Source organism: Malaya genurostris, chromosome 3 (assembly GCF_030247185.1).
Source record: "Malaya genurostris strain Urasoe2022 chromosome 3, Malgen_1.1, whole genome shotgun sequence".
Taxonomy (NCBI): domain Eukaryota; kingdom Metazoa; phylum Arthropoda; class Insecta; order Diptera; family Culicidae; genus Malaya; species Malaya genurostris.
The window spans coordinates 17,396,765-17,416,365 of NC_080572.1; the positions used below are offsets into that span (position 1 = coordinate 17,396,765).

Genomic DNA, 19,601 nt, shown 5'->3' on the forward strand with positions numbered 1-19,601 from the left:
ATTTGTCCGTCCAGATATTAAGTAAGTCGAGTTTTACCATAACTTTGCCTTAGAGCTACGGAACAGAAAATTAGATATGAATGTTTAACAATGTGCCTTTTTCAATCGAGCCTAGATTTGTTCAGGACTATCCGTCTCTAACAAGAAATAAATGATACTTTTGCCATATGCACATAGAAGCAGGATTCTTCCCATTTTGACGAACAGAGTTAACAAGTGCGACGGTCCGTATCTTATTTATTCGATGAAGAAGTAAAATCCATAACATAGTTTGAAAAGTTGTTTCTTCTATTTATAAACATAATACGATTACAAAAATTACGAAAACAGCATTTAGAAATCTAGGATTTGTACACCTGCCGCAATGTAGTGATTTTCGACAAACGCTCCATGATGTCTGATGGTAGCTTTAAGCATCCTCGCACGTACAAATACTAAAATTAGAACAAAAGATAAATTGAACAATTCGATCGATGTTTTCCAGGCATTCAAACCTTCAAATTCTGGCAATGATGTGATAGGAACTTTAGCGAATCTTCAGTGATTAGCGCGCAGTTTGTTAATTTTAGTGTACTCAAACGTTTGAGGTACATCGATACGAGTTCGATGCAGGAATCGTTGATATTCGGGCATTCGCTCAGGTCCAGATATTCCAATGCCGGACAATTCGTCACTAGTTTTTCAATTCCTTGCTTCGAGATCTGTGAACATAATCGAGTACGTAAACGATACCATCAAGTGATGGTGATATTTGTATTTGTACCAACCTGAGGGCATCGTGAAATGTTTAGCTCCTTCAGCTCCATGAATCGAAATGCATATCGTAGTGTAAAGTCCGTGATTTTGTAACATCCGGATACTGTGAGTGTACGTAGTCTTTTCAGTCGATCTATTGAAAACGTTTCCTCGATATCCCAAATCGCGAACGTTTTCTGTGGTAAATCAATTCCAGTGAATCCCGCATCTGTAAGCTACAAACAACAAGAAATTGAAATGAGAACTGATCGTACTTTATATTACTGATAGATAAGACCTTTGTACTTCTTTCTATGTTAAGATAGAGAAGATTAGGAAGATGAAGGAACAAATGTTGAAGGGCACAATCGGTCATGCAAGAAGCTGAACCTCTTAAGCTTAATTTGAGTAGGTTGCGGAAACTTAACACAATTTTTATGATACATTCATCATCTAATGGGCTTGAAAGTTCTAAACTAAGGCTTCTTATATTTTCCTTGTTGCTGTGAGCCGTTCCTTCAATGATTGCTCGCCTTGAAAATCGACAGCTGGAAAGATCTACGGTTTCCAGCATATGTAATTTAAAAATTTGCTGAATACCGTAGTCAGAAATTCCACAACATCCGTTCAGCTTCAAAATCACCAAACCGGGCATGTATCCCACAATTTGATCAACACAGTAATCGGTAATTCCAGTTGACTGAGACAGGTCTAACGTATGCATATGTTTATGTTGTCGCAGCAAGTCGATGATAGCAGGTTCCTTGCGTGGCATCTTCTCCAGATATGTGAAACACAACATTTCTAGATGAAGGCCTCTAGCTATTACCACTCCTCGTAGAAAAAGATCGTCAACCGCAACACCACTTAAATTTAAACTTTTAAGATAGTTCTGTCGCTGTTGAATAAAGGTCAGAATACAATTGAGAATTTTTGTCTTTTCGGCTGCACCAATATTCCTAAAGCAGCTCGAGAAATTCACTTCGGTAAGATCCGGCATCATGTCAATCAATACGTTGAATTGCAACTGGGTAACATTGTTCTTGGTTAGGCTCAGATGGCGTATGCCAGGGAAGTAAACATTCACGAGTCCATTATCGAAGTATTTCCAGTTCTTAAAAAGATCATCGCGAAGCAAATCGCACTCCACGAATCGAGCCGTATGCAAATTTGGTGTATATTTAAACACGGAAATAATACGTTCACGCCAGATCATACACTTTTCAAAAGTGATCTCTCGAATAAATGGACCAAACAGGGGCCAAAATTTACTGACACTGTTTAGCTTAACACTGGTTAACTTAATCACTGGGAAGAAGTGAGGACTCTTTAGTAAATTTGCAACAGGAGCTTTGAAATCATCGAACTCTATTCCAATTAAATGCAAACATTTCATTTGTGCAAAGCGTAGATATTTCGATGCCTCGTACCAACGCCAGCAACTAAAGCTAGCCGCAGTACGATCTGCTACCGATAGAAACTGGAAAATTTGCACTAACAGCTACGCTGAAAAATATTAGTCTTTTAGAGTTCAATTTTCTGCATACGAACGATTTGATATGGCTTACTTCAGTAGGAAGCATTGCAAAATCTGGCTCGAAAATTTTGAGCTCTACTTTCCAGTACTGTCTGTAATCTTCCAGTGTGTAATACTCATGCATTGTATAGATGACCGCGTGCTACTTATCTCCGCAACCTCTTGCTTGCTTGACGACAGGGAAATGCTTTCGAACTTGAGTTCAGAATGGTTTTTATTCAGCCACATGTACAGTGAAACTATTTTCATCTAATTACGACTAGGATAGGAAAATTCGAAGAAAGCATGCCAACATCGTCACAGATTTCTATTCAGATGCAATACCAAAATGAACATGAAACGAAACTTTACCTTAGTGCTTCGTTCGACGTTCATATCAACTAAACTTGTTAGGTTACAGAAAATGTACTGCGCTGACCAATCGGTCATACAAGATGACGATCCTCCAATGTTAAGCACTGTCAGGTTAGTAAAATTTGCTCCGATTCTGACAATGCAGTCTTCATCCAGCGTATCAATTTGTTCGAGTATAAATTTTTTCATGTTCTTTTTGTTACTATAGACCGCTCCGTCAAGAATACCTTTCTTAGTGATTCGACATTTAGAAAGATTCAATTTTTCCAGGTTCTGCAATCGAAGTATTTGAGACACTCCGTAATCACTTATACTCCAACAACCGCTCAAGTTAAGTTCCATTAATTTTATCATATATTTATATATTTGATTCAAACAGTAGTCGGTAATTCCAACCGACTGAGATAAATCTAACGTTCTCATTTCGGTTTGTTGACGCAATAGAGTTACAATGGATGGATTTCGAAGTGGCATCTTTTCTAGGTAAGTCAAACTTAAGTTTTCTAGAAGCAATTTCCGGGCTACAACAATTTTTCGGAGAAATAAATCATCCACGAGAACTCCACACAAGTTCAAACTTTTCAACAGGAGCTGTCTCTCCTGGATAAATGTTGCAATACAGTTCAACATCCGCGTTTTACTAAAAGAATCTATGTAGCTAAAGCAGTTCGACAGATCAACCTCTTTCAGATTGGGCATCATATCTACAATTGCAAGGAACTGTGACTCGGTAAAAGTATTCTTAGCCAAACTTAATGAAGAAACGCTAAGAAATTTGATGTCCAACAAACCATTTTCGAAAAATTTCCAATTTGTGAATAAATCTTCTTTAAGTAGATCGCATTGAATGAACCGGGCCGTCCGTAGATTCTTCATGTGTTTAAATACCGATATTATCCGCTCTCGCCAAAGCATACACTTTTCAAAGGTGATTTCGTTGATTGATGGTCCAAAGTCTGACCAGAACTGACTATACACAGACTGCTGCAGTCTAACGCGGGTCAGTTTCAGCACTGGAAAAACGTGAGGACATAGCAGTAGATCGGAAATCGGGGGTTTGCAGTCGTCGAACTCCACGCCGATTAGATGGAGGCACATTTGCTTGGCAAACCCGAGATACTTGGATGCTTCATACCATTTCCAGCAGGTGTAGCTGGCAGCGTTCCGATCGCCTGTGGGTAGAAATTTGAAAATTTCCACCAGAAGCTGTTTAGGCGAAAAATATCCTATAGTAAACTAGTATCCCATAAGTGTGCATAAAGTCACTTACTTCTGTTGGGAGATTGCCAAAGCTTGGTTCGATTAGTTTTTTCTTTAGCAGTCTCATATCGGAGCCGGTGTTACGCTAGCCGGCGGTTGGCGCAACGGATGACTTAATACTGAACGAGGATGCTGTAATCTCGAACGAAATTGTGTTCAAGTTCAAGTTCACAGCACAAGACCTTTGCGTGTTTGACGACATATCGTCGGAGCTTGTACTAATTGACTTGAAATGATAAAATTAGCGTGTGACGTTTGTTTTGTGATTTTACTCGTAGCTTGGATTGTAACCGATACTTCTGAGATCGCGTAAAACTGTTTTTGTTAAGATCAACTACTCAAGGGGAGTAGACCTTTTAGCGTATTGGATGATAAGGTTTCTGCATGGTAAGTTGGTGCTACATCAGTGCAGACCAGATAAGGATGGTTTGATTGCAAATTCAATTCTTGTAGAGTGCAAGTAAAATATCCTCTCATGCTTATTTTTAAACTAATCTGAGCTACTGGACAGTTTGTTTGACTTCTTCTATCAAGTTTTGCACAGCCAGTTCACCGTGAACTGCATCTCGTTGACCACTATGTTTCGCGTGTTTTTGTGGCTTCTACTTGACAATGTCCAATCTGGTGTGTCCAGTGAGGGTTCATTTCCTCGAGTAACACAAGGGCGTTATTCGCATTGAGCCACTTCATGGTCTTTTATTCGTAATGGCCCGACGCATAATCCGATCAAAGCAGAATGGAACTATTGTGACACTTGAGAAAAGGCAATAGATATTGGCACTTAATTTTCCTGTTTGATGGTCCCGTTCGCGATGTGAATGTCGCCCCTTCAAGCCACAGGAACAGATGGCCCGCCACACGAGATATTTCTTTTTGGAAATCTTTTTCACCTTTCCTATTCCAGATGACCTTATCTATTTATCCCTGAAGCTGTTTGAAGTCTTTCTTGACGTAGGTTGTATCATCCTGTACCACGCAATCAAACTTAGTCAGCATCTACATGTATAGCATCCACGATCATACTCTGGACGTTTTGTTTCGCTTATCGTTACGATTTTAAGTCACTACCTTTTTGTAAGCTATTTTTAGTTTAATGTGATTTTGTTTGACCAAAAGTATCAGCAATGATACATTTAAACTAGATCATTGGTAACTTTCTGAAAAATGTAGGAATAGAAAAAACGCGATTTGTCGGTCACTTATAGGCTAACTGCATATCTCGAAATAGCGATTAAAGTGACACCTTGTGAGGGCTGGCGTCGTCAGCGCGGTACTCTTTAATATCCTTAGCCATGGTTTTACAAGCTAAACTCGACTATTTTAATTAATTTTATTTGCATAATCAGATGAAGTATGAGCACGGTTAATAAAAATCTCTTCCAAACCGTAAAATTTTCTAGTTTTCGTCATAAATCGTTGAGGAAGGGAATAAAATAAGGAAGAGCGAAATGACAATGGGTTTCTTCAGGGAACTGTTTTGCGCACCAATAGCTCGCTAAAACGCGAAAATCTGTATTATCCCGCTTTTTATGTATCTTTACTTCTTGTCGATTAGAAAACTCGCGTACAAAAACGATTAACCACATTTAATCGCCCTACATACAGTTGAATATTCTGGCATCAATGTTTCTGCCTTCTTCTATAAAGGGTAATAGCATTGCTGAAAAAACGACTTTTGATCGAGCTCGATCGGACGACCAGCTCGACGAGATCGGAAAATGTTTCTCTCTGTGTGTATGTGTGTTTGCGTGTGTAGAAGGTTGAACCAATTGAAAAAAACTTAGATTCGTTTGGAAGCTACTATTGAGTTATTGGTGAAGTTTGAAGATCAAGTGGCTATCCTTACCAGTTCCAGAGATATGATGATATAAGTGACGTAAACGACGAGTCAGTTTTTATCTACCAGTGATTGTTTTATTTTAGACTCGTTCGTTATCATTTGTTTCAGATAGAAATAATGAAGGAACATTTTTACACCTCCCAACAGGTTTTGGGAACAACTAACGCATATTAGAGTGCTACGTTTAGTAACGAATCTTTAGACACTCATTTTTAAAAGTGTATTTTAATATTTATTTAAGGCCTGAGCACAGTGGGTCGCGTATAAATTGTGAACCGACCATGTGGTTCCCTCAATTCCCTTTTTCGTCTGTGTGTTTAGGAAAGTTCTGATGGAAAAACTACATTTTGGGAGCCTCATATCAATTATGCTCCTTATATCGACACCGATGCATTTTAAAGGGCCCATGTGTTCGGAATATTTTCTTGTAGTAACATTTTCTATTATTCTTCGATTCGATACTGAGTCTTGTTTTGTGAGAATGATTTTCTTAAATGCGAACGCACTCATTAAATAGCAGAATTCTTATGGAAGCCCTGAACTTATGTATACGAAATTGTCGTATCTGTTAGAGGAAATCACGACAATAGTTTTAGAAACAGGGAAAATTAAACATGGTTCGTTGTTTATTGAAGTTTCGGTCACCAATTATCGAAAATATACAGATTTATCTACTCGAATCGATGCATGGAAATATTTTCAAGCAGTTTGTATAATGATATCGAAAATCAATTCAAAGATTGGTTGAGATGCAGATGTTCAAAACCTGACCACTGTTTGTGAGATTTTTATTTCTGTATTTTGAATTTGCACCACTGTATAGAAAATAAAGATCCTGCGTCGAAATAATTTGAACGAATTTTTTGTGAAGATATAGAACTGAAAGGTGAGACTTGAAAAGTTTCATTTGAGCAAACAGAAATCTTTTAGTAATTTTATTTTCACCTTCTACCAGAGAAGTCGAACTTAAACATCTAGAGATGGTCGGATTTCGGGTATTTATATTTATTTAATATAACAAAAGTAAGTGGAAACTAAACTATGTCCAGTAACTGTAGTTTGTAATCAAATTTCTGGAACCGGTGAACGGAAAACGTTATTCAAACAATTCGTTCGTGTGAAAAAGCGAAGGAAAGTGGGTGATTTTTTTTAAATTTTATTTAGACTTAATTCAGTCTAATCTGAATTACATTCAATGTTTATCAAATAATCAACAATCTTAAAATGAAATATGAATTTCGAAGAATTGATATTAAGTGTTATTTACACTTCTGGAAAATTCTTAGTTTTATGGTGGGATTTAGAGATTATTTTATAAATGTTGATCCAAATTGGACATATTTTCCAGTTCATACAGGTAGTAATATTCAAATAAAATTTGTATGTGTACAAACAATTTTATCGGAAATTTTCAAATATATTGGGCAGTTTTCAATCATACGCTTGATTACAATACATGAATAATGTTTTTCATCAAATTTGTAAGGTTTTATAGTCAACAATCGTTTAAACAATAAAATGATTTTTTTCCAAACGTCTTTGAAGTATATGGAATATGTCAAAAGCATCACCAACTCGCAATCTCACGAGAAGCACGCAAATTTGACTCATCAATAGTACCTAGATAGATTATAAATACTACAATGAATGGTTTACTCCTGGCATACTACAATGAAAGCTGTAGAACCTTAAAACCTTTGATTTAAACTAAACATATGGACGACGTAAATTGTTTTTGAAAACCCCAAATGTAGTCCGCGAGTTGACTCAGACGTCGCACAGTGGTCCAAAACTGGAAAAAGACGGTCAAAAGTCTGTACTGACTTCCACTGATTTTAAAGAGCTAACGTGTCTTCGAAGAAGTTTTATAAGATTTTTTAACGCTTCGAACGTGGCTCCTTAATTTTTGTTAAGGGGGTAGTACCAACTTCGAAAAAAAATAATTTTTTTTTCACAAAATTTTTTTTTCTATCTCATTTTGAAAAAAAAAAAACATTTGTAGTATTTTTGCTGATGATATAAATAATATAAAAATATTATTTTTTGAGATATATTCGCTTTATTTTGAAAACAGAATCGTAGAATCTACCTCTATTACCTAAGTATCTACTACAGAGTTTAGTTAGGTAATGTTACCTAATAAATCATTACAATATGTCACTTACTCGCATTGCATTCGATCAATCAGTATTGTCCGAGTTTTCTGTGTCGTTAATTTCTTGCGTTGTATTTTCTGTTGTAAGTTCTAATATATCATTTGATTCCAGTGACAACTCCTTTCCAGCTTTCAAATTAATATAGTGTATAACAAGATAATAATGTACATAGATTATTACTATACATGATATGCACGTTTGCAAATATATTAAAGAAATTTCTATCCTATTTCCGAGGAGGAGTGAAACCAGCACCCACCAGTCTGGACGCGTAAATGCACGTATAAACAAGCTCATGCTTGCACGCTCAACTTAAGCAAATTGTTGCGATTTTTATTTTGTTTACTTTTTGATAATTAACAATATTAGAAAAAATCTAAGTGGAACTCGAAGAAAATTTTTAGGCCTTTTCAAAGTTAGTTTTAATTATTGAAAATCCGATCAATTATCGTACGACGGTAACTCCATCGAATTCCACTTAGACTTTCATATAATATTGAGCATATTTTTTCTTATACATTTTGTGAAAATCGGCTGCATAAAGATGCATATTTCGCTTCGATGCAAGGTTTTATCATAAGTAAAAAGGTAATATGTTGTGTAACTTTGCCAGGAAAGAACAAACCTATGCACTACCTTCAACAAAAATATGGGATTTTACATTTTCTACAATTATTCCAAAAAAAGCATGCACCACAAAATAACTCGAAACAAGTTATGAATAAAAAACTGATTTTAAGGGGGTTGCCATAAAAACGCTTTGTATTTCTGAAACGGTGCGACTTAGCCTTTAGGTATTTTTGACAAAGTAAAGTACAATGAAGCATCGGTGTTGAACACCACGTTTGCATCGCACCACGTTTGTCTGGGTACCTAGAGTTTCATTGATTCAAGGGCTTTTAAAATAATCAGTCTTTTTCAAGACTAAGAAATTAATCAGCCTTTTTTTAAGGCATGCCATTCAAAGAATTATTCTTCAAATTAATCAGTCTTTATCAAGACTACCACAAGATCAGTCTTTATCAAGACTTATCTTAACTAGGAGTCCAATCGATGACTAATTTAGCCTAGTTAATTTATATTTTTCAAAAATGCCTGCATCCAACCGGAAAGGCAATAAGCCTAAGGATAAAAATAATTCAATGCGGAAGAAATCTCAATCCGTTGTTCGTTCGGAATGTAAGAATAAAAGACAACGGACGGACTTACCTTCCGTTGATCCTATGCCGTCTAACAATATTTACGATATTCTTCCTGAATCGGATTGTAGAGATATAGAAGAAATTTTTTCAAAAATTCCCAAAATGGACGCTTGTCGTTCTGGGAAGAAACAACAATCTATGCCTCCAGTGACGTTGATGATTTCCGACTTCAAAGCATTCCGTACTGAGCTTTCTACTTTTCTCCCGGAAGTGAAAATCTCATTTCAAATCGGACGAAGAGGAGAATGTCGAGTCTTGGATGATGGATTGGAAGATTACGAACGTCTTATCCGATATTTGTCCGAGAAACTTCATAAATTTTATTCATATGATATAAAATCAGACAGACCCTTCATGGTTGTCTTGAAAGGCTTATCAAATGATCAAAGTACTGATGAAATTAAAAATGAACTAAAAGAATTGCTTGGTTTGCCCCTTTCCAAGTAATACTTTTGAAAAAGACCGAATGGTACTTCTAAACCACGCTCTGGAATTTCCCATGAACTTTACCTATTACACTTCAATCGAAGTGATGTAAACAATTTGAAAACTCTAGAAAAAATACGTTTCATTTCCCACATTAAAATTCATTGGGAACATTATAAACGGCATAATCGTATCGCAAACTTAACGCAATGTCGTCGTTGTCAAGGCCTTGGCCATGGAACCAAAAATTGTCACCGTATACGGATATACGATATACGGTGTTTGAATTGTGGTAAATCGCATTCGAAAGACGTTTGTCCAATGAATGAAACCACTGATAAATTTTCATGTTCAAATTGCGATGGATATCATAAATCCAATTATTTGAAATGTCTCAACAATTTATTGACATGTAGATCGACCTCGTCATAATCTTCTAATGACACACTTTGGTAACAGTTAGACAACCACCGCATAATTCTTCTAATGTAAACAATCAAAACACAGGAACGCCTTCCAGTTCATCTTTTAACGAAAACAATTTATTAATAGGTAGATCGGCCAAGTCATCTTCTTCTAATGGCAGTTACGCTAGTGTAACAGGTAGGCATCTACCTACCAATATTCCTTCAATGCCATTCGCTTCTTTAAACGAAGTCGATTTAGGTGATATAACGAAAAGTATAATGATTTACCTATAAGATCAACTTTTTCAAATGATCATCCGAATGAATACGACATCATCACTTTTTGAAGCAAATAATATTATAATTAATTTAAAATTCAACAGTGATGTTAAATAATTATTTGAATATTTTAAATTGGAATTTAAATCGAGTGAAGATGAATTTTATAATTTTCTCAAAGTTCACAAAATTCATGCCATTGTGACAGAAACATTCCTTAAACCAAATGTCAAATTGAAAAGCAATCCACATTATGTGGTTCATCGATTTGACAGGTTTACAGGAATGGGTGGTGGAGTTGCCATTTTTGTCCAAAGGCAAATTAAACATCGAATTTTTCCTTTTTTTTAATACTAAAGTTATTGAAAGCGTTAGAATCGAAGTTGAAACCATTCATGGAATTTATTTCATCACTGGAGCATATTTGCCATTCCAATGCACCGGCGAACAATTAAATTTCTTTAAAGGCGATTTGCGAAAAATAACAATGCAAAGCATGTCCAGAGGAATTGTAGGCAAAATAATAGTAATGGTAAAATACTTCATAATCAACTCTCAGCTGGTTACTTCACAGTTTTTCATCCCAGTAATCCGACTTGCTTCTCTTCCGTGAAAAATCCCTCTGCAATTGATCTGGTTCTAACAGATCAATGTCACATTTGTAGTGAACCGATTACACATGCTGACTTTGACTCAGATCATCTTCCTGTGACATTCAGACTTTCCAACGAAGCTGTAATTAATCCAATTAGTTCTATATTCAACAATCATAGAGCCAATTGGTTTGAATACAGATCTCACATTGAAAATCATGTTGATAATGGAACTATTTTAGAAAATTCTGCGGACATCGACACAGCAATAGATAATTTGAATCATTATATTATCGAAGCTAAAAATCTTGCAGTTCCCAAAATTAAACTGAATTAAATTCTCCTATCATCGATGACAATCTTCAACCGCTCATTCGGTTGAAGAATGTTCGTCGACGACAATATCAACGTTCTAGTGATCCTGCTATGAAAAACATAGTTAAGGATTTACAAAAAAAAAAAAAACATAGATTTACTCTTTTGCGAAATGAAAATTTCGCTAAAGAAGTTGAACAAATTAAACCATATTCTAAACCTTTCTGGAAACTTTCTAAGGTTCTTAAGAAACCTCAGAAACCAATTCCTGCTCTCAAGGAAGGAAATCAAATACTTGCTCAGCAGTTCGTGAGTGTCCACAATTTTAATTTGAACGTTGTGAGTCCTATTGAAAATGAAGTCTTACTGAAATATGATCATATTTCAACTCAAGTGTTATTACCAAATGACATTATTGAGAGGAATTTTGATGAAATTAAGTCAATAATTAGGAAACATAAAAACATGAAGACTCTTGGTAATGATGGAATTTTTAATATACTTATTAGAAATCTTCCCGATGATGCCTTGAGACTCTTGGTTAAAATTTTCAACAAGTGTTTTTCCTTAGGTTATTTCCCAAAAAGATGAAAAAACGCTGAAGTAATTCCTATCCTCAAACCTGATAAAAAGCCAGCAGAACCATCAAGTTATCGACCAATTACTTTTCTTTCTTCTATCAGTAAACTTTTTGGAAAAAATTATCTTGTTGAGTATGATGTCTCATATAGATGAGAATCCAATTTTTTACCAGAGCAGTTTGGATTTCGTCATGAACATTCAACTACTCATCAACTAGTAAGAGTAACGAACATGATAAAAGCAAATAAATCTTCTGGGTTATCCACTGGAGTTGCTCTTCTAGACATAGAAAAAGCATTCAACAGTGTTTGGCACAAAGGTTTAATAACAAAAAAGTCTGATTTCCAGTTTTCTATTAATTTGATCAAAATGATTCAAAATTATTTAACTGATCGCATTCTTTAGGTTAGCTATCAGAATTGTAAACCTGAATTGCTACCCGTACGAGCAGGTGTTCCGCTGGGTTCGTTCGAGCGTAGCTCCAATCTGTTGTAATATTTTCACTTCTGATATTCCAAATCTACCCGTTGGTAGTCAGAAATCGCTAAACATATTCAGTGATTATCTGTCAAAATGGAAAATAAACCAAATGCTGCAAAAGCGCAGTTAATTATCTTTCCTCATAAGCCAAGAACTTCTTTTCTTATACAAAAAACTCACTTTCAAGGATCACATTGAAGGAATCCAGACAAAGTGTAATAAATATAATAAATGGTTATATCCTTTTATAAACAGAAATTCTAAGCTCTCTCTCAAAAACAAATTATTAATTTATAAACAAATTTTCAGACCAGCCATGCTTTATGCAGTACCAATTTGGTCAAGTTGTTGTTCCACCAGGAAGAAAACGCTTCAAAGGATTCAGAATAAAATTCTGAAAATGATTTTGAAGCGTCCTTCCTGGTTTAGTACAGATGAGTTACATAGATTCACAAATATAGAACCATTAGATGTAATTTCACATAATATTATAAGAAAATTCCGACAAAAATCGATGCAATCTTCAATTGAATCGATCCGCTCTCTGTATTAATTAGTAAGTTAGTATATAAGTTCCATTTTCCCCATTACACAATACAAATAGGTTTACAATTTTCCCTACACAAAAATCACAGAATTGCGGAAGCAAATGATGCCTTCATGGTAATAACCAAATCATGTATATAATAGGGTTGAAAAGTTGCCACTTGTGGCTGAACACCCAATTTAAATCTTAATAATTTAATTTTAACTCATATTCCAATGAATAGTTATTAAAAAATAGTACAATAAAGATATTTTGATTTAATTACATTCATTGCGAAACACCAAGAGTTTTATGTTTTCAGATTCGAAGTAGATCAGGAATTATTGTAATAAATTATTACCTTTATTACTCGTGATGATTCAAGAATCATTTATCGTTTCATACTAGCAATATCCTTTTCGAAAATATTGCAGTCTATTGTTGGTGGACAGCAGCTACAAAAAGCTACATAGTTAATAGAACCCACAAACTGTTCGTCATAGATTATAAATGAGTTGTGTACGCCGTTGTGTAAGAGATATTCAACTTCCTATGTTTGCCAAAGGTGAACGAGTACGGATTTTAATAATCACATTGCGGTTCCGCTTCTTACAAAAAGCTTTATTTAAATCTTTTTTTTGTGTCACTTTCCAACAGTAGTCGCCATTCGTTATTAGAGGTTATTTTCCTCAGTCAGCGAATTAAGGAAACGAAATGCTAGTAACTATTGCCAAGAAAAGTATTACGACAAAGACGCTTGATATAAACTATTGGTTACGCGGTATTCAATTAGTTCTCTAATACGAGGAAATCGTCTTGCGGCTGAAAATAATAAATGTAACGGTTTATTGAGTTTTTTTTGTGGAATTGTTTGGTAAATATCAACACTATTTTTTAAACGAAGAAGAAACACGAGAAACGATGACTTAGGACGAGTGCTTAGGACAAAGCGATTAATTACACAGAGGTATCTTTTTACGTATCGCGCAAAAAAAAACGCGTAACTTCGGAAATCTGCGTAAAAACTGCGTAGCTTCGGAAATCCGCGTAAAAAAACCTTAAAACTAAAGAAAAAATTTTTTTGATGCAAAATGTCATAGACATGCATTTTACGTCCAGATCTGGTGTAATCTTAAAAAAAAATTATGTAAAAATCGACTTTGGTACTTTGAGAGAATTTGAGATCGCGTAACTTCGGAAATCCGCGCAGAAAAAAAACGCGAAATGGAAGATTTTTTTTGATGACAAATATTTTAGTAATTTCGGGATAAACCCAAGATCTTGAAATTTTATGCCTTTCTAAGACAATCCCCAACATAAAGCATGTATCAGGATTATTATTATTAATATTATTATTATTGTTATTATTATTATTATTATTATCATTATTATTATTATTATTATTATTATTATTATTATTATTATTATTATTATTATTATTATTATTATTTTTATTATTATTATTATTATTATTATTATTATTATTATTATTATTATTATTATTATTATTATTATTATTATTATTATTATTATTATTATTATTATTATTATTATTATTATTATTACTATTATTATTATTGACAACACAACACCACAGCTCAGTGGTTTGAATCGACAAAAACGTGAACTTAATTCTCTAGCTGCTAAACCGTTGATCCAATATACATAGCTCCTTTGGAGAACTCATTCATAAAAATATTCCTCGTGATTTGAATACAATAAAAAATGTGCAAAGCCTACTAAGATAAAAGTTCATTTCAACAACTTTTTTGCCTTAAGAGATAGAAAATAGATGTCTTCTACAAAGTTTTAGAACTTCTAATGAGAAAAAACTTTGCCGAAGAAGCTATAGGTCTAACGCAAAAAGTTTCGGATATATGAAACATTTTCGTTCGAAACCACCTAAAATCAATTTTTTGTACATAACTTTTTTCGCAATTATTTTCAGTGTCTACTATGTTCGAGACAATTACTAAATACGCAAAATTACACATTTTTGTTGAAGACTGTGCACGGTTTGGCCTTTTCCCTTAAAAGTTATTTAACATTTAAACTTTTATATACACTAACTTTAACTACTAATAGGAAGCAGGGTCGCTGACCAAAAGTCACATACATATACTTTTTGGAAAGCTTAAATTAAGTAATATAAAGCTACGAAGTGTGTAGCGTGGCCTTTTTAAATTGTGTGAATGAGACAACAAAATATAGAGTGCTTTTTTGACCATTTCCTTAGGAAAAACGTACATTAATAAAAATGTTTATCTTCATATCACGCGTTTTTTGTGATATCGATCGATATGTTACCTTTAGGCAACAACTTTTGCAAGAAATCGCAGTTGAGGTATAAAAAATAGTACATTAGTTTCAACACCAGCCGAATTAGAAAACTTTTCACTATAACTTTCTATTATGACTTACTCTCAGCGAGTACCGAATCTTTCGGAATTTCTCTTCAAAGTAAATGTTGATAGGTGTCTTATTGACCGTTATCACAAAAAAATCGCGAGATATTACCGACTTCAGTAGAAAATGTAATAGAATTGCAGTAAGGCAACAGATTAGTTACAAATTCCATAAAACCAAACAAACTTGATTTTGTTTGTTATTATTCTTTATTCTTAGTCTGTGCACGTTTTCATACTCAAGTTCAGGCATTTCGCTTTTAAAAAAATGTCTAGACTCATAATTAACATAATTTGATTCAATACTTTACAGTGTACGCCTGTATGTAACGTTGAACCACTCACGCATTTTATTGTAATATTATCATCGATCAAATGCTCCAGCATTTGTATTATCAACCAACTCTTTTGTGTTCTTAAAAATAATATGCAGTGCTGCTCTCACCAACACCAACAGTGCATATTTGGAGCAGGAAATTTAATATAAAGTTACTTCACTGTGCTTCATTTTTCAATATACATTAAAAGTAAAGCTTTTTAAGTTAGTCGTAAATTAAAATTAGTAAAAACCCTTGGCATCTTAGAGCTTAAGCAGTGTGCCTTAAACATTATATTCTTAAATAAAAAAAAAAAGTAAAGCTAAGCGTCAATATAAATAAACGGTCATATCCATTGAAATTAATGTATTCCAATTTAGTTTTACATCGAGGATGGTTTCCATTTCATAGTACTATTTATTTAGAAATCGTGTGAATTTAATATTTTTTTTCAGTGTATGGCTTAATTCATAAGAATGTATTTGGTTTTAGGCGTGCTGGTAATGGTGTGAGATATCATCCTTGAAATGAATTGGATTGGAATTAAAAGAACGGATAAGAAATATTTTATTAAAAGAATAACTAAAACTTGTCGAAATTTAGTGAGCACGTTAACATGCTTCTTTAGTTTGATCAATTTCATCATGAAATTATATTCAATCATTACACCATTGCACCAAAGCTACACTAACGACCGATTATAATTTTTGAACATTTCCAACAATGCTCCTTTTAATAAACCAAAAATAGTCGTTTTAGTAAATGTATTTGCTGAAAAATGGTCAAAAAAGCACTCTATATTTTGTTGTCTCATTCACACAATTTAAAAAGGCCACGCTACACACTTCGTAGCTTTATATTACTTAATTTAAGCTTTCCAAAAAGTATATGTATTAGACTTTTGGTCTGCGACCCTGCTTCCTATTAGTAGTTAAAGTTAGTGTATATAAAAGTTTAAAAGTTAAATAACTTTTAAGGGAAAAGGCCAAACCGTGCACAGTCTTCAACAAAAATGTGTAATTTTGCGTGTTTAGTAATTGTCTCGAACATAGTAGACACTGAAAATAATTGCGAAAAAAGTTATGTACAAAAAATTGATTTTAAGTGGTTTCGAACGAAAATGCTTCATATATCCGAAACTTTTTGCGTTAGACCTATAGCTTCTTCGGCAAAGTTTTTTCTCATTAGAAGTTCTAAAACTTTGTAGAAGACATCTATTTTCTATCTCTTAAGGCAAAAAAGTTGTTGAAATGAACTTTTATCGTAGTAGGCTTTGCAAATTTTTTATTGTATTCAAATCACGAGGAATATTTTTGTGAATGAGTTCTCCAAAGGAACTATGTATATTGGATCAACGGTCTAGCAGCTAGAGAATTAAGTTCACGTTTTTGTCGATTCAAACCACTGTGCACAGGCACGGTATTAGTGCAATACCGGCTGTGAAAACAATTTTTCAAATAAATTTCAATTCATTGACGTTTATTTATTCTTTCCGTTTCACTTATCATAAAATAGCTAAAGTTTTTATCAACCGCAGCACTGTCTTTTAAAAATATCACACACCAGTAGCAGATATCCGTAACCGTTTCGATTTCGTCATAGCGTGTACGAAATTGAACAAAGCACGAATCGTTAGTTATGTGTTTTCTTTTTCTTTCGGTGTTGAACATATTGTCTCTGGCGATTTGAACATTTTGACGCTCATCGCCCAGTAACTGCGGAACCGGAATCCGGCTAAAATTGCACAGTAGTTTTAATGACAATATGAGCTTTAATTCGAATCAAGATTTGTGAATATAGGTTCAAGCATAGCTGAGAAATCGAAGTGAGTTATACTTTTGGAATTTTTCTGCACTACTTTCGGTGCTTCGGAACAGGAAAAAGGGGAACCAGTAGTTCCGAGTTACGTTTTTATGCCCACAAACTAACAAGTTCTCGATTTTACTTGATTTGACGTTTCGTCGTAGACTCATCAGTGCGTAGCACTTTATGTAAAACTGCCTCCTCCAACCTGACAAGTGCATATTTTCTTTACATACATACACACACACACACACACACACATACAGGGACACATTTACACAAAGACATTTGCTCGGTTCGTCGAGCTGAATCGAATGGTTTATGACATTCGGCCCTCAGGGCTTTAGTTAAAAAGTCGGTTTTCACAGTGATTGCATAGCCTTTCTATATGAGAAAGGCAAAACCGCGTGAAAAAAGACCCCAGTGTATTAAACTAAAGAAAATGAATTAGTACATAGACAGAACCAACAGTTTGATAAAACGGGTCGACTATAACTAGTAAGGCGGAAAGAATGACGTCGATTGAACATACCTTGGAACAAGCCGTCACGTTCAACTGCTTCAAGTTGTGCAGAAAGCAAGCGATATACTGGATGGATGCATCGGTAACGCAGTTCGCCGTGCTGTCCAGATCCAGTATTTGAATGTTTCTGAATGTCACCGCCATATAATACAGGGTGGAATCAGTCAGGTTGTTCAGTATGTTTAAATACAATTCGTGCAGTTCCCGAGGCCGCTTACCGACGATGCCGGTCATGATACCGTAGTCACTAATTCGTTCACAGCTGGAAATGTCGAGTACCCGTAGGTGTTGCAGTGCGTGCATATCTAGTACACCCTCGTCACTGATTAGCCAACACCGCCGAATGTTGAGGGTGTGCAGTAGCGGGCAGTTCGTAATGATGATCTGCAGGCATTCGTCGTTGAGACCAGTCGAAGAAGCTAGATTGAGGTGGGTTAGTTTCGTTTGCTGACCCAAGAAGCGAATAATGCCGGGGTCTTTCAGTGGCACGCGATCGCAGTACGATACTGTCAAATGTGATAAGCTCAGATCATCGATTTCGCTCAAACAGTGCCAGGTGAAGTCATCTACGCAGGGTGTATCAGCAATATTTAAGGAATTTAGCAGGTATCGATTTTTATTTATCAATTTCATAACTCGATCCAGCATTGTGATTCGCTTGGAAAGGTAGAGGTTGATAAAGCAATTTGAAACGTCAATCGACCGGAGGTTCGGAGCCATGGTAACGAAACGTTCGAAGTGATACTCGTTAAAATAGTCACAACCGGATAGTGAAATATGTCTTAGGCAGAATAAGAAGAATGGAAACATCGGCTCTTGCCAGTTATGCTCTAGAGGCCATGATTTGAACAACTCATCACACTGCATTAATTCTAGTCGTCGTAAGTTCAGTAGATTCTTCATAATTGATATGAACTTTTTCTTCTTGATTATACACGAACGAAGCGTTAATTCAGTTATCCACAGACCTCGATTAGTCCAGAACTCACTGTGTTTGTTAAAATTCACCTGTGTGAAAGTCAATCTGGGATAATGTCGAAAGCCTTTACTGAAGTATTTAAATGGCCCTTCCTGATCACCAAATTCAACGCGATCGAAGTGATAGTACGTTTGATCCAAAAATGGCTCATAATAATGTGACGCTTCCATCCAACGTCTACAAGTAGTTCCTGCTGCTAATCGATCACTTGGAGTGATTTGTTTGAATATTTTAAGAATTAACTCCATTGGCAGTAAGTCAAAGCGTGCATCGAACAAACCGTTGCAGTTGAACGGTGCCATCCATTGCGGATATTCGATATCTGGTTCTGGCTCACCTTTCTCGAAGTTCCATTTGATGTTTGGCATTTGATCAATTATACTGGAACGTTTCTCGTGCCTTTTCGTGGACATGGTTGGCTTCTGTGATCCAGGCCGCGGAGGTTTCTTTGGGGAACTAGTCAATGTAACATTCTCGGGATTGTTGAAATCCACCACTTTCTCCAAATCTGGTTTTAAATTTGTCGACTTCTGTTGCTGTATTGATTTGCTATCCACTTTCTTGGTCGATCTGGACTTGTGTTTGGATGATTTACGTTCACCAGTTTTAGATCCATATCGACGTTTCGAACTGGATGCCAAAGATTCTTTCTCGTTTGAAATGCTAAAGGAACAGATGAAATCCATCAGGTCTTTCCTTAATTTTAGCTCGATATTCATCTTGATTGCAGGTTGTCGACAAACTAATTCGGTAACCGTTTCATCGACGAGAGCTTAGTTTCCTGTTTCGTCGTAGTCTTCTTCGGGTTGCACGAGTTGACAAAACCCGAGTTATCACTTCCGAATCCATCCATGTGTTTTCTACCGTATCGTACCTTCGCAA

At 35.2% G+C, this 19,601-nt stretch overlaps 1 protein-coding gene across 2 annotated transcripts; it reads right to left on the reverse strand.

Moving 5' to 3' along the window:
- Positions 1 to 220: 220 nt before the first annotated feature.
- Positions 221 to 19,471, reverse strand: LOC131435494 (F-box and leucine-rich repeat protein 13-like). Of its 2 annotated transcripts, XM_058603449.1 has the most exons (5): positions 2,304 to 2,559; positions 1,034 to 2,236; positions 768 to 971; positions 495 to 701; positions 221 to 434 (listed from the first exon to the last, which is right to left on the reverse strand). In XM_058603449.1, the coding sequence occupies exons 1-5, from the start codon at positions 2,394 to 2,396 to the stop codon at positions 342 to 344; spliced, it is 1,800 nt and encodes a 599-aa protein (XP_058459432.1). In that variant the 5' UTR covers positions 2,397 to 2,559; the 3' UTR covers positions 221 to 341. The 2 variants fall into 2 exon arrangements, with proteins under 2 accessions (XP_058459432.1, XP_058459431.1); XM_058603448.1 differs by lacking the exons at positions 1,034 to 2,236; positions 2,304 to 2,559 and adding an exon at positions 17,750 to 19,471.
- Positions 19,472 to 19,601: the final 130 nt, after the last annotated feature.

What these genes read in the sequence shown, in the direction of transcription:
- LOC131435494 (XM_058603448.1), bottom strand. Translation starts at nt 19,438, where the DNA reads ATGAATATCGAGCTAAAATTAAGGAAAGACCTGATGGATTTCATCTGT. An exon ending in ACATTTCACGATGCCCTCAG is followed by an intron (nt 702 to 767) that starts GTTGGTACAAAT and finishes TTATGTTCACAG; the next exon opens with ATCTCGAAGCAAGGAATTGA. An exon ending in ATCATTGCCAGAATTTGAAG is followed by an intron (nt 435 to 494) that starts GTTTGAATGCCT and finishes TTCTAATTTTAG; the next exon opens with TATTTGTACGTGCGAGGATG.